General features: G+C 52.9%; 1 protein-coding gene across 2 annotated transcripts in view; it reads left to right on the forward strand.

Annotated features, from left to right (window-relative positions):
* Positions 1–14,450, forward strand: part of INTS10 (integrator complex subunit 10) — a 23,431-nt gene continuing 8,981 nt past the window's right edge. Inside the window, exons 1-13 of one of the 2 annotated variants that reach the window (XM_012928768.2) lie at positions 1–221; positions 640–707; positions 3,080–3,183; positions 3,676–3,815; positions 5,818–5,899; positions 6,548–6,688; positions 8,001–8,172; positions 8,541–8,710; positions 10,116–10,249; positions 11,310–11,463; positions 12,344–12,426; positions 12,938–13,090; positions 14,151–14,259. In XM_012928768.2, coding sequence (XP_012784222.2) covers positions 93–221; positions 640–707; positions 3,080–3,183; positions 3,676–3,815; positions 5,818–5,899; positions 6,548–6,688; positions 8,001–8,172; positions 8,541–8,710; positions 10,116–10,249; positions 11,310–11,463; positions 12,344–12,426; positions 12,938–13,090; positions 14,151–14,259 — 1,639 coding nt within the window. In that variant the 5' untranslated portion in view covers positions 1–92. The remainder of the gene's footprint in view (positions 222–639; positions 708–3,079; positions 3,184–3,675; positions 3,816–5,817; positions 5,900–6,547; positions 6,689–8,000; positions 8,173–8,540; positions 8,711–10,115; positions 10,250–11,309; positions 11,464–12,343; positions 12,427–12,937; positions 13,091–14,150; positions 14,260–14,450) is intronic. The other variant, XM_004591390.2, reaches the window with a different exon arrangement.

Consider the following 14,450-nt stretch of genomic DNA (forward strand, 5'->3'; position numbering starts at 1 on the left):
GCGCAGTGGCCTCGCGGCGGCGGCGGCGACCCCAGAGCCGGAAGGGGCGCGCTTTGGGGCCGCTGGCTGGGCCGCTGGCCGGCTCCTGGGTCATGTCGGCTCAGGGGGACTGCGAGTTCCTGGTGCAGCGAGCCCGGGAGCTGGTGCCGCACGATCTGTGGGCGGCCAAGGCATGGCTGATCACGGCCCGCAGCCTTTACCCTGCCGACTTTAACATCCAGGTGAGGAGGGGAGGCGGTGGCGTGGCGCCTGCTGGCTTGTTGGGGACGTCTGGCCCCTCCGCTGCCCGAGCCCTGCGAGCCTGCAGTCCCGGGAGGGAGCGTGGTCCTGCCCCAGGGTGGGTTGCACGGGACATGGGGCGCGTGGTGCGGCTCTGCTGGCCTTGGTGGCGGGACCTCGTCCCTGCGCTGGGGTGGCAGAGGCCAGCCGGGGTGAAGTGGGGTGGGGGTCTCGGTCCTGGCTGGGGTGTGCCTGTGTGGGGTGCTGGGAGCCAGGCCCCCCTCCCCGTGGGGCGGTGAGGGGAGTCACTGGGGCTGCCTCCGTGCCCACCCGGGAGCGGGGTGGGAGCGTGGTGCCAGGGACCACCAGGCAGGGCAGTGCGGAGCAGGGAGGTGACCAAGTTCGGCCTCTCCGTTGCAGTATGAGATGTACACGATCGAACGGAACGCGGAGCGCACGGCCACGGCGGGGAGGCTGCTCTATGACATGTGAGTGACGCTGGGGGTCAGGAGAGGGGGAGTCAGGGGCGCAGCCTCGGGTGCACCTGCTTCTTGGGCCTCCCTGCAGTTGACCTTAGAGATGAGTGCTGCCTCGTAGCTGGCTTTGAGGATACTTTGGAAGTATTCATCATGGGAGAGCCAACATTGTTGCGCTTCGAGATGAGAACCCCAAGTCGCTCCCAAACTCGTTTGTGCAAATGTCCCTCTGCCCACCTGTTATCTGCATGTCCTTGGTTTCATGTTTTGTTTGCTTGTTTGTTTTTTTAATTATGGAGAGGGTTACAAGATGAGGTCCCTCTAATGGACAGCTTTTCATTTTGGTGTAAAGAGAGCTACTTCATTCTTTTTTCTAACTGCTCTTTTTTTAAAAAAAAAAATATTTATTTCTTATACATTTGAAAAGCAGAGGCACAGAGAGAGAGAGAAGGAGAGACGAGGGAGAGGGAACAAACGAGCAAGCGAGAGAATCTTCCGTTTCTTGGTTCACTCCCCACGTGACTTTAACAGCCAGAGCTGCCCTAGTCTAAAGCTGGGAGCCAGGAACTCTTTCCAGGTCTCTCACAAGCGCTCGGAACATCCTCTACTACTTTCTCAGGCCACAAGCAGGGAGCTGAATCGGAAGTGGAGGAGGTAGGACTCGAACTAGTGCCCATATGGGATGTCGGTGCTGCAGGTGGAGGTTTAGCATGCAGTACTGTGGTAGTAACGCCCCCCCTCCAGTACATTTGAAGTCTTTGATACACTGTGAAGTGACTCTTTGTAATATGTCCACCTGAGAATGCTGGGTTTCCCACACTGTTGTTGGCAGTTTTAATTGTTGCTGGCGTGATGGGGAGATGGAGTCTGGCCGTTGTTTTTAAGTGCTGCTCGTGATTGCCAGCTAATGTGATTGTTGGATTTTTCTGTTGGATGACTTTTTTTTTCTTTTGCATAGTGTATTCTTGATTTGTAGACTTTTTAAAAAAAGGTTTATTTATCTTTATTGGAAAGGCAGATTCATAGAAGGAGAGACAGAAAGATCTTCCATCTGCTGGTTCACTCCCCAAGAGGCTGTTAGAAGACCACTTGCCATGCCGACATCCCCTATCAGAGTGCTGCTTCGGGTCCTGGCTGCTCCTCTTCCAACCCTACTGCCTGCTAATGCTCCTGGGCAAACAGCAGAAGATGGCCCACTAGGCCCTGCCACCCATGTGGGAGACCCAGATGGAGTTCCTGGTTCCTGGCTTTGACCTGCCCACACCTGACTATTTGGTTAGGTCAGACCTAACACTCTGACTGTATGAGTCCCTGACGGCCCCAGAGAGTCACCTATTTTTTTTTTTTTTCTTTTTCTCCTCTGTTGCTTCTCTGTTGATCTTCCATCCACTGGTTCACTCCTCAAGTGGTCGCAGTGGCCAGAGCTGAGTCAGTCCTAAACCAGGAGCATCTTCCAGGTTTCCCACACAGGTGCAGGGTCCCAAGGCTTCGCACCATCCTCTACTGCTGTGTCAGGCCACAAGCAGGGAGCTGGATGGGAAGTGGAGCAGCCGGGGCACGAACTGGCACCCATATGGGATCTTGGCACATGCAAGGCGAGGATTTAGCCACTGAACCACTGTGCTGGACCCTGTAGGTTCATTTTTTGTATCTTAGTAGTAGCTTGAGTTTTCCCTTCTAGAAGCCTCTATGGGTTTTTGTGAGTTTAGTAGTCACCCATCCTGGGTTTCCCTGTCCACAGTTTCAGTTACTTGTTCCCATGGTCCAAAAATATTAAATGGTAAAGGCAGAACTACACACCTCCCAAGCATTGGGTGATGTGCCTTTCTGAGGGTTACTCACACCCAGGAGCTGCAGTGCTGTCACGCTGATCGGACAGCCAAGACGGCTATTAAATACCAGGCAGGTAGCGTATACCGAGTGGACACGCTGGACAGAGGCGCAGTGCATGGCCGGCCTGTGTCTTCTCATGTTGTCACAAGAATGGTGTCTGTGGAGAGACCCCAAAGTGTATTCTCGTGTATTGTTATTATAATTGTCTGACTTTATTAGAGTTACTTTTAATCTCTTCCTGTGCCTGATTTCTTAAACTGTCATAGGTACATAAACACAGAAAGAAGCGTGGTTTATATAAGGTTCAGTTTTATCTATTCTATCCATATCCGTGGTGGTGTTAGAATGCATGTACCCCATGGATAGCTTGGAAACTATTATATGTATTTTCCTAAACAAATGCACTTTTGTGTCATTATTTTAGCATTCACTTCGAATAAAGAAAATTGTTGTTGCTTTTTTTCCCCCCACTGGCTAATATTCTTTAGTTTCTGTTTTGGATTTCAAATAGAAGCTGACATTTTATTTTAACACGTTCCTTTTAAAAACAGGTTTGTGAATTTCCCGGACCAGCCGGTGGTGTGGAGAGAAATCAGCATCATCACATCCGCACTGAGGAACGACTTGCAGGATAAGCAAACCCAGTTTTTAAGAAGTAAGAACGGAGTTAGAACAACGTATGAGAAATGACGGCTTCTGGGCTACCCAATTGCATATTGGTATTTCTCGGGAGAAGTCACCCCTGTTGGGTTGGTTAGAAGTCTGTAGTGATGTCCGCTGATCCCAAAAGCCTTTGCTTAGAAGCTTTGCTAAGGGATATGCGGTTGCCAGTGAGAACCGGCAAGTACATGCATGTTTAGCAGGTAAAGGCAGCAAGTAAGCATCCATAGATTCTTTCACGTTTTTCTCTGTGTTGGTTGCTTCAGCCGATCAAAGATTTCCAGTTCTGAGCGACCTAGACAGTAGATGATTTAGGTCATTGCCATGTGTCTCCTGGGTGCCTTTCTGGCTCTCTCGATCCAGCTGGACTTCCGGGTGGTGTGTGTTTGTTCTGCAACTCCAGACCCAGGGACTTCCTGGGCGCAGGTGAAACCCAACCCTTGGCGCTCTTCCTGCGACATTTACTGATCTAACATGTCGTGCACAGGTTTGTTTGAAACCCTGCCGGGCCGGGTCCAGTGCGAGATGTTACTGAAGGTCACCGAGCAGTGCTTCAACACCCTGGAGCGCTCTGAAATGCTCCTGCTGCTGCTGCGGCGCTTCCCTGAGACCGTGGTGCAGCACGGGGTAAGCCGGGGGCCGGCCTTTGCAGGAGCAAGGTGTGCAGCTGGGAGCAGCGGTGTGCGATGCGCTAACGCGGGGGAGCCAGGGATCCCTGGCGAAGGCTGAGCCAAGCTGAAGGGCCGTGACCATGAAGCAGACATTCCTAGGAAGTGTCGTCAGGGTGAGGAGGCAGTGAGCCGAGCCCTGGGAGCATGGTGGACAGTGGTCCTTTTTTATTGCATTTAGCGATGCATTCAGAGCTAAGTGAGAGCTGTTTGCTGTGCCTCTTCTTTAACATATAAACATTTCATATGAAAATGAAATGTTCTCTTTAATTTTCAGCATCACAGTTTCATCGCAGTAAAGCCAGTTGCCTAAGAAGGCAGCATTGAAAATGAGATGTTTTCTCTGTTCCTACAACTCAGTATGGATGATAACAAAAGAAACGAGGTCACTAAAAAGAAAAAAAAAAGTCCATTGTGTGACCCCTGGGTTGGAACGAGGCCCCTGGGACTTCTGGGACCCTGGGGGCTGCAACACCCTCCTCTCTCCGCCCCTGCTCACAGGCCATGACCAGGTCACTGACATGGTCCCTGCACTGGGGGGACTCATGGGGTGCCCACGTGTTCTCCATCAGGAACCGAGCATCGGTTGTTGCCCCACCCACAAGACAGAGCTGCAGAATCATCTTGTAGACTCACCTGAGCTCCAGGTGGGGGTGAGATGCCGTGGAGGTCTGTGCCTCCACGGTGGTCCTCATTGTGGAGCCCCCTTCTCAAGGCTGACTCGGCCGTGTTGCTGCTCTGTGACTCAGCGGGTTCTGTAGAGGGCGCGCTCAGCCTGCTGATCCACAGGGCTTTTGGCTCAACACCAGAAAGGGGCTGCGGTTCTTCTGTGTCCTTCGGGGCTGTTGGGTTGGCTCCCTTGTGGTTGTAAAGCTGACGTCTCCAAGTGGGTCTGGGGGCGAGGACCAGCCGCCCACCTGGAGAGACATGTGTCTCTCATGTGCAGGTGTTCTGTGCCAGTCTGGCCCTCATGGGGAACTGTGTCAGCCAGCCGCACACGGCATCTGTTTGCTCCAAGAAGTCTTCCATCATCTTGGAAGCCAGACATTTATCCGGAAGAGCCTGTTTTGCTACATCCTGGCCCCCTGCATCTAACCGGAGTGTCTGTATCTGCCCACAGAGGCAGTCATGGCGGCAGCCTTCCTCGCAGCTCTGGAGAAGGGCTGGTGGGTGCAGGCGAGCTGTGCCTGCCCAGTTTCCGAGTATCCTACAGAAAGTCTTCCTGTAGCGCAAGGCTTTACTGCCAATAACAGTCCGATGGCGTCGATTCTTTTTCCCTTTTCTGGGCATCTTGGAGGATCATACTAAGGGACTTTCCACTGCTTTGGAGAAGTGGCCTAAACACCCAGGCCGTGTGACCAGCTCCCAAGAACCAGCAGGAGACAAACGTGTCCGCTTAACACATGTGCAAGTGGAGGATTGTCCACATCTCTTAGCAAAATGTTTTCTAACTCTGTCTGCTGGTTCACTCCCCAAGTGAATTGATCTGAAACCAGGAGCCTCTTCCAGGTCTCCCACGTGGGTGCAGGTCCCAAGGCTTTAGGCCGTCCTCGACTGCCCTCTCAGGTTACAAGCAGGGAGCTGGATGGGAAGCAGACTGGCCGGGACACAGACCTGTGCCTCTAAGGGATGCCAGCGTATACAAAGTGAGGATTTAGTTATTGAGCTGTCGTGCAGGGCCCCATGATAACTCCAGTTCTGGTGCTTTGCTTAACATTTCTGGAGACCTTCTGGCAGCATTTTTGACCGTGTCCCGGGAGTCCCCGAGGTACAGCAGACAGCTGTGCTGAGCTCTGCCGGCTGTGTGATCCTAGGCTGTTCTTTCCTTCTCTGGTCACTGAAATAAGAGGATTTCTCTCAGGGAAGCTGGAAGACAGCCAGAAACATGTGATGCATTCCACACATGTGCCGTTTTTTCAGGAAACCCTAAAGACGTCATCTTTTCTTTTTTCCTGTGCTAGGTCGGCCTGGGGGAGGCGCTGCTCGAGGCGGAAACCATTGAAGAGCAGGAGTCTCCTGTGAACTGCTTTAGAAAGCTGTTTGGTAAGAGAGCTTGGTCTGCGGGTCCTGTGGCCAGCAGTCCAGTGGCGCTGTAAACGACCCCTCGCCATGGCCTGCGGAGCACTTGCTCTCTGGAAGGATGTGCGTGGTCGCGTAGCTCAGCACAAGGCAGGATAGCAAACCATTGAGCCTGCTGCCCAGCGCACCAACCAGACCGTTCCCTGTATGGAGGACCAGCCTGGGGGTCTCCTGGCTGACCCCACCCCACAGCGCCCCCTGGCAGTTTTCAAAGTAAAATGTCTTTAGGAGATTCCATCTCCCCAATGTAATTTAATATATATATATACACCAGTCCTTCCATCTGCTAGTTCCTTCTCCCAGTACCTGTAGTGGTGGAGGCTGGGTCAAGCAGAAGCCAGGGCCCTAGGACCTCAAGCCAGGTCACCCAGGTGGGTAGAAGGGACCCCCACTAACGGACCCATCCGCTGCTGGCTCCTGGGGTCTGTGTCAGCTGGGCCTTGAACTCGGGCATCCTGATTAGTTGCCAGGTTGGAAGCCCTGCCCAGTCCCTCATACCCATGTATCTTTGGTACTATGTGAAATGAACTCTGAAATAAATTTAATCTCTGGCCCCTAGGATGGATGACCTAATTGGCTTTTTCTTGTTTGTTTGTTTTTTCCCTCCCATAGTGTGTGATGTCCTTCCTCTGATAATCAACAACCATGATGTCCGGTTGCCGGCTAATTTATTGTATAAATACTTGAACAAGGCAGCTGAGTTTTATATCAACTACGTCACCAGGTCTCCTCAGACAGAAACCCAGCATTCAGGTGAGCGGGCGCCTCCTGCAGCCTCACTTAGACAGGCCTCGGCGAGCGGCGGATGCTCCTCCTGGCCGTGTGCACCTGCCTGACAGTGTTTCCAGGAGAAAGCATTTAGGAGGCTGCTCTGGGGCCACGTCCACTCCTCCATGCAGACGGCCTATGTGCCAAGTCTCTGCATCTGGGCACTGAGCTGCTTACGTGTCATCATTCAAAAGCCTGTGGTCCTTGAGTGCCACAGACGCAGTCACACAGCCCTCCATGGCGAAGGCGGGGTGGGATGGTTTCCGCTGTGCAAACATCATTGTGTCCTGCTGTCCCCCCAGACTAAAGGGCATGACCTGTAGATACAGATCCTGGGGTACACAGCTGCACAGCGCGTTGGCTTGTCATCGCATCCTTCAGGCAACCATAGTGCAGTCGTAAGGGTATTTAATCGCAGAAAAAGTACAGATGTGGCATAGAAGACAGAAGGTGGGTGCCCTCCACCCCCCCCGTAGGACATCGTGGAGCTCGTGGGGAATGATGGGACCCTTGGCATCGCTGCCAACTCCTGTGCCCTCCTGGCACCCTGTAAACACGCTGAAGCCACATAAAACAGGCTTGTTCTATGTTTGTTTGTGTGTTTGTTTGTTTTCCTTCAATAATAAATTAACCTTAGCTGACTATAACATTTTTCCCTTGTAAACGTTATAATTTTAAAAAACTGTTGGGATTCTTTCTGAACACTTAGCCGAAAATAGAAATACTTTAGAAATGAAATCCAAATATGTAGTTGAACCAAAATATTGCACTTCCACATCTGTATTCTATAAACTATTTTTTCTATTAAATGCGTGTGTATGTGTGTGTGTGTTTCTGCTGTCCAAGCTGAGACGCACAGGCCTGAGCCTACGCCTGTGCAGGGTCAAGGTCTCCACTGCTCCTCTCCCACCGGGGGAGGGGTGTCCACCGGGCAAGGGGTGTCTCCAGGGGCTGTGCTGGAGTCCCGAGGGGGCTGCCCAAGGCTCTCCTTTATTAGGGGGTCACCCTCCTCCCAAATGTGGCCTTGGCACCTGCTGTGTTTCTGTGTTTGTGGTCTGCAGAAGCTTCCGCTGGACTACTGTTTGCTTCTTCACTGTCATCTCTCGCGGCTGCTTCGGCTCCGTGCCACAGGCTGGCGGGGTTTTTTTGGTGCTCGGGGATCGCCGTCATCTGTGCTGTCTATCGCTGGCGCCTGCCCATCATGTGTTGGGACTCCACACTCTCCTTTCTCTTTCGGGTCCTCTACTGGACAGGAAGTAGTAATGTCCGTTTCCTGCCGCCGTTGTCTCCCCCTCAGGCACCCAGGACACATCCGACCTAGTGTCGCCCAGCAAGCGCAGCTCCCAGAAGTACGTCATAGAAGGGCTGACAGAAAAGTCCTCGCAGATCACGGACCCCTGGGAGAGGCTGTTTAAGATCCTGAACGTGGTCGGAGTGAGATGCGAGTGGCAGATGGACAAGGGAAGACGGTAAGGGCTTGTTTGGATGATGCCTGTGAAGTCACAGAATTACATGAGCTCAGGATCGCTTCAAAAACACAAACGCTTTTGAAAAGCCGTACAATTCCCGCATGGGCAAGTTTCCCCACACTCTTAAGTAAGCAAAAGCGGGTGTTGGTTATACTTTGTCAAAAGATTCCTGATGGCCAAAAGTCCAAACTCCCCAGTTGGCATCCCTGCTTGGCAGTTCAGAGCAGAGAGGAGCTCCTGGGCAGGGCACTGCTCCAGTTCTCAGGGGGAGGCCCACCCTGCCCATGCACGCACCCGCCCTGGGTTGCACTGCGAGGTGGTTTGGGGTGAGTCCTGGCTGAGGGACGGTTCCCGGCTTCTCTCTTCAGGAGCTATGGTGACATTTTGCACAGAATGAAGGATCTCTGCCGATACGTGACCAACTTTGATAACGAAACAAACGCCAAGTACAAAAACCAGGTGGTCTATTCCACCATGCTAGTCTTCTTTAAGAACGCATTCCAGTATGTCAGCAACATCCAGCCGTCTCTCTTCCAAGGTGCGTACCAGCTGCAGAGGAGGCCTGGGCGCTGCGTTATCCTGGGCAGGGCCAAGAGGGCAGGAAAGACTTTCTGTAACTTTTGCTGTTGTACCCAGATAACCACAGGCTGGTCGTTTTCAGTCGGTGACTTGCCTTGGTTTAGTTGCTGCTTTCTGGAATTTTCTATGTTAGAGGATGTCTTGGTACTGGAAAGGGAAATACGAACATTGGATACTTTTATTTTCGAAGAATTAGCAGGTAAGCCAAAGCATCGAGATAGGTTTCTGTCGCTGTCCCTCGGTGATGGACTTGGATGGTGCACGGAGCCAATAATAGATAATAACAGGCCTGGGCTCTGACTGATGGGCAAAAGCCGGGAGTGGCACCAGACTTTATACGCTGAGGATGGGATAAGGGAGGAGGTATTGAGTTTATGAACAAAACCCATCACTAAGCATTCTCATTCACCTGCTGTCCACTCAACTGTTCTCACACAAATGATGTCCAATCAGTCACACAAAAGGCATCCATTCAGTGTTCTCATACAAATATTCTCCAATCAGTTGGAATCCTGTGCCCGCTGACCTTCCACGGCCACAGTGTCCTCCTACAGGTTTCACCAAGACATTACAACTGAACAAGATTGCTTCACTATTTACATTTACTTAAAAAAGCGTATATGTTGATTTGTGTAAGATGTGCATTTTTCTGCTTTGCAGAAACGAGTGTGAAATCCCACACAGTCCTTCCGTGTAACACAGCCCTCACTTCGGGGTTCTGCCTTTTGAGTTTTCATATACTTAGATTTTTGTTTGGAATTTGTCATCATGACATAGGTGCGACTTTGTAGCATTTTACAAATACCAAATACCATTTGCAGCAGTCTGCATGCCTATTCCTGGATGAAAGAAGGACCCCCAATGAAACCGTTAACTGTGCCTTGACAATTGGAGTCTAGATGTTTCTTCGGTTGCCTGTACCTGCATAGCCATGTCACACGCAGATAACAGAACGTTGGAACTGTCACTGCAGCTTAAGAACTATGTTGTTGTAATAATATTGGGGGAAATGGGGAGGGAAGAAAAGGAGGGAGAGGGGGCAGCCCTGTCCCTACAAAACTGTATGATGGAAAATCATAGTAACAGGAAAAGTACAGAGTCCTAAAAACAAACGAAACAACACCAATTCCTGGTCGTTGTAAACACTTCTGCAGCTACATCAGAGGAGGGAGCTTCCACTCGAGGGCCACCCCCAGAGGACCTCTGTTACTCCTGTGATGCGTGTGTGTGCCCCTCACATCCCCGAGGGCACACACAGCATGATTTTAACACCCTCCCTTTTCCACGTGGCAGTCGCTCAGCTTTCTGTTGGGGTTGAGCCTTGCTTCTTGCTCCCTGTGTCTTCCCTTACTCCTTGTCCGTAGGTCCCAACGCCTCCAGCCAGGTTCCGCTGGTTCTGCTCGAAGACGTCTCCAACGTGTACGGCGACGTGGAAATGGACCGTACCAAACACGTGCACAAGAAGAGGAAGCTGGCTGAGGGAAGAGAAAAAACCATGGTGAGCCTTCCGGGTGTGGCGACCGATAGATGAGATGCTCATAGCATGCTAGACGCGTGTCTTTGCAGAATGTGGCATTTCACAAAGTCCAGGCATTTATATCATGCACAGTGAGGGTTGTGCACGTAAGTAGTTCTCGGCAGGCAGGGACTCTGCCCCGCACGGGACTTCTGGTAGTTCTTGCAGACGGCTGGTCAGGGGAGGCCAGGCTGTTACTGGGCATCCCATAGGACACAGGACAGCACCAAAGGTTGGTACTGATGGGCCTGGGACACTCCAGGATAAGGTTTTCCTACACCTTGCAAATAAATGGCCCTGTTCAATTCAGCAGAAAGGCAAATGAGAACCCCACTGGTCGTCTGGAGCCGGGTGCTGTGCTGTGCTGCTGGCGGCTTCAGGATGCAGAGCCCCCGAGGTGTTTGGGACCCAGGCAGCCCAGCGAGATGGGCAGGAGCAGTCTGGGCAGGTTTCTCAGTAGGCACAGGAAACTGGGTTTTGTCGAGAGGGGATTGTTGGCACAGCGATGCAGCAGGTCAGAAGATGTCCGCTCGTCTCCCAGCTCTGCTGTGCGGGCAGGTGGTCTGGGAACACTGATTCCTAGACTTTGCATAGACGGGAATCTTATTTTTTGTTTGTTTTATTTTGTTTTGAAGTCGAATCTTTAGTGGAGAACCAAGGTGCAGTAGAAGTGGCAGCGGCCCTGGTCGGTGGCGTGGTAGCAGGTGTTTCTTGTGAATAACCACATGGTAGGCGTTTGCAGCCTCGCGGGTGCCCGTGTGGCTCCTTGGCACTGCTGTTACTCCGTCCGGAAGCCAGTGTGAGAACTCAGATTCAGGAAAACCAACCAACCATAATTGTAAGAGGAAGAATTGAGTGAGTTTGTAAAGACGAAAGGTTTAGATGACTTTTCTAAGCTAAAGCGAACCTTCCGATGAGTCATGTAGTCCCCTACTCTCTGCACTCTGTGTGGCCAGAACGGGCGGCAGAAATAGCCGGATGCCCCGGCGTCCGACTGTTTCGCAACTTGGAGGTAACGATGACCTGTCCACTGTTCCCGCAGAGTTCAGATGACGAAGAATGTTCCACCAAAGGCAGGAATCGTCACATTGTGGTCAACAAAGCAGAACTCGCCAACTCGGCAGAAGCGCTGGAGAGCTTCAAGTTGGCCAGGGAGAGCTGGGAGCTGCTCTATTCCCTGGAATTTCTGGACAAAGGTAGGAATGTGCATGTCACATTGGTGTAGTTTGATTTTTTTTTTAATTTTAATTTATTTAATGGTGTAACGGAGGGAGAGGGAAGAAAAAAAGAGAATCACCCATCTGCTGGAAAGTTGGTTCATTTGTTTCACGACTTGTTGTCTCCCAGCACTTGCAGACAAGAATATTAAAGGGACTGTTGTTTTGTCTACACCAGCTCCGTGGCCTGGAAAACGCCCAATCCGATAGCTGCAGAGAGCCTGTTTTCCTCTGAGTGTAGGCACGAAGCCAGGGTGGGGTTTTACCTGCGTCGTACGTGAGCTGTCATTGCAGCCTTGCTTAGAAATGGCCAGGTCCTTGCTGGCCAGTGTGGTGTTGCGGTCTGGGTGCCCGTGAACACTGCTGCCCTGGTCCCTGTCACAGGCCGGGCCAAGCCCCGGGGCAGGTGCCCCGTGATCCCTTCTAATGACAGCATCTTTGTGTATCTCCTTACGACATTGACAATTGTAAACACTCACGTGGCTTTCTTGGAGGGAATTTTTTTTTCCTTTGGTCATGAATTGACATTTTTAAAAATAAGTGAAACTTTTTAGGGTCGTTGTGTGTATGTTATTATAACTGGGCAAAACCCAAATGGGATCCTTTGTAGGGGTTTAACAAAAAAAACAAAGTGACTCAGAAACACGTTGAACAAGTCTTGCATGTGGTGTGTGCTCGATGCGCATCACAGCAGGTGCCACTCACTTGACCATAGCGGACGCTGCAGAACACAGTTGCAGACATCAGATTTTGAGGATGCCTCGGTCCCTTGCCTCTCCGCTCTCCCTTGCTGCGTTCCTCCGTCCCGTTTTGTTTCTGTGTGTGACATCTCTTGATACATTCGCTTTTGAATCCCCAGAATTTACACGAATCTGCTTGGCCTGGAAGACGGACACCTGGCTGTGGCTGAGGATCTTCCTGACGGACATGATCATCTACCAGGTAGAGCAGCGCGAGTCTCGGGTCCAGCCGGCTGCCGCACCTGCCCTGCTCTCCCCTCCGAAGGGGCCGCAGTGGCGAACCGGGCCGGTCCACCTCGGACTGCCCTGTGCAGTGTGCAGCGCGCCCCTCTGCCCGGTGCGGCCCTTCTGTCTCTGTGGATGGTGAAGGCTTCTCTCCCCAGCAGCCTGCTCTGGTGGGGTCCTGAGCCCATCGCTGTCGCAGACGGCTCGCTGGCGAGGGTCGCTGCTTCCAGCCGTCAGCAAGGGCAGCTGTGTTAGTAGGAAGACATTTCCTTGGGAGTGTGCCTCGACAGCAGGCCTGTGGGATTTTGTTGAGTCTTCAGAGAGTCTGCAGAGAAACCTATAGAGTCAGCCCGTTTGAGTCGGTGCCCGAGTCTCCGTCTGCCCCCGTCACTTGTTGAGACAGGGGTCTTGCTTGCCGTGGGGGCTGGCCCGGTCTGTTTAGTCCCAGAGGCTTTCCACTTTTCTCTCTCCCGGTTGTTCCTTCCAAGGGTCAGTATAAAAAGGCCATCGCCAGCCTGCACCACTTGGCGGCTCTCCAGGGATCGCTTCCGCAGCCGCAGGTGGCGGGCCAGGGCACCTTGGAGCACCAGAGAGCCCTCATCCAGCTGGCCACCTGCCACTTTGCGCTGGGGGAATGCAGGGTAAGTGCAGCCCGCCTGGGGCCTCTGGGGAAGGGGGGCATCGCCCGGGTTCTAGTGTGGTGGGTTTTCATTCAGCCCATGATGGCTTCAGTTTCATCTTCCACCTGGACTGATCATTCAGTCGGCTGGTGGAATTGTGGGTGCTTCGTTCCAGTTCTCTTCATTCATTTGTGTGAAGTCAGCGCCTCAGTGCCCTGCAACCTTCCTGCTTTGGCTTTCCTTGTGTGGGAGGACGATTTTTTTTTTAACACTTTTCTTACGTGGGATCCGCTTAATGTGTAACCGGCTCTGCTGCGTGTAGAAGGAAGAGGCCAGAGTTAAGCAGGACAGGGGGACTTAGGGTGGCCTCTCTACGTCTCCAACACTGCATGGTGAGGACCCCCGAGAGGGTGCTGCAGGAGCGTGTATGTGAAGAACTGACCGGTTTCCTCTGGAGAGCGTGAGCTCCTCCCGCTGTGGGTGGGGACCCTCTCCCAGTGCACCTGCCACAGCGGGCTGCCAGGGCCATACAACAGGGAGTGCTTTACTTCAGTGAAAATGGTCCCGCCCCATGCCATCCCCTTCTCCCCTCGTTTCAGCTTCTCCCCTCCCCCTGTTAGGACCCAGGTGAAGGCGGCTTCCCCGCTGGCCCAGCCTGAGTGTGAGTGTCACCAGTTTCAACGTGGGTTGAAGTGGCGCTCCCGTCGGAAGGCCCCATCGCTTGCCGTGTATCCCCTTTGTCGGTTCTCTGCTCAGGAGTTAGCAGATGATCTGTATGTGGCAGGGAGTGGCTTCATGTTCACAGCCGTGCTGTGCCCAGACACCTTGGCAATTAATGAATCGCTGCATGTTGCCATAATAACCCAGAAGGAGGTCTCATCTCCTCACAGGTGTAGCAGGTAGATTCCCTCTTCCTGGGCCTCTGTGTTCACTGCGGAGGGGTCAGGAACGAGACGTGGAGAGGTTGTCACTGAGGCGGGGCCCCAGCGGTTCTGCATGGCGCAGGCATTCCAGCGTCCCAGTGGTCGGGTCGCAGCTCCGGAAGCTCGAGCGCGGCACCCTGCCCTGCTCTCTCCTGCAGCTGACGTGTGAGAAGGTGCTGGACCTGATGTGCCACATGGTGCTGCCCGCCCAGGACTCAGGCAAGCCACAGGAAGAGCCCTCCAAGGCCAAGGCCAAGTTCAGGAAAGGTGAGGCGTGGTGGCTGCTTCATCGTCCCTCACGGTGGCGGCTGGCAGGCCCAGGGCGGGGACCGGGCGCCCACAACTCCCATGACAAGTGTGAACCCTGCCCACAGTGCCCTTGCTTCTGATGGCTCACCCTCCTCCCCAGCCTGCTGCCCTCCCTGAATGTGTGGTCGTTGAAGCAGAGTGGCAGAGAA

The sequence above is a fragment of the Ochotona princeps genome, chromosome 32, assembly GCF_030435755.1.
Source record: "Ochotona princeps isolate mOchPri1 chromosome 32, mOchPri1.hap1, whole genome shotgun sequence".
Classification (NCBI taxonomy): Eukaryota; Metazoa; Chordata; class Mammalia; order Lagomorpha; family Ochotonidae; genus Ochotona; species Ochotona princeps.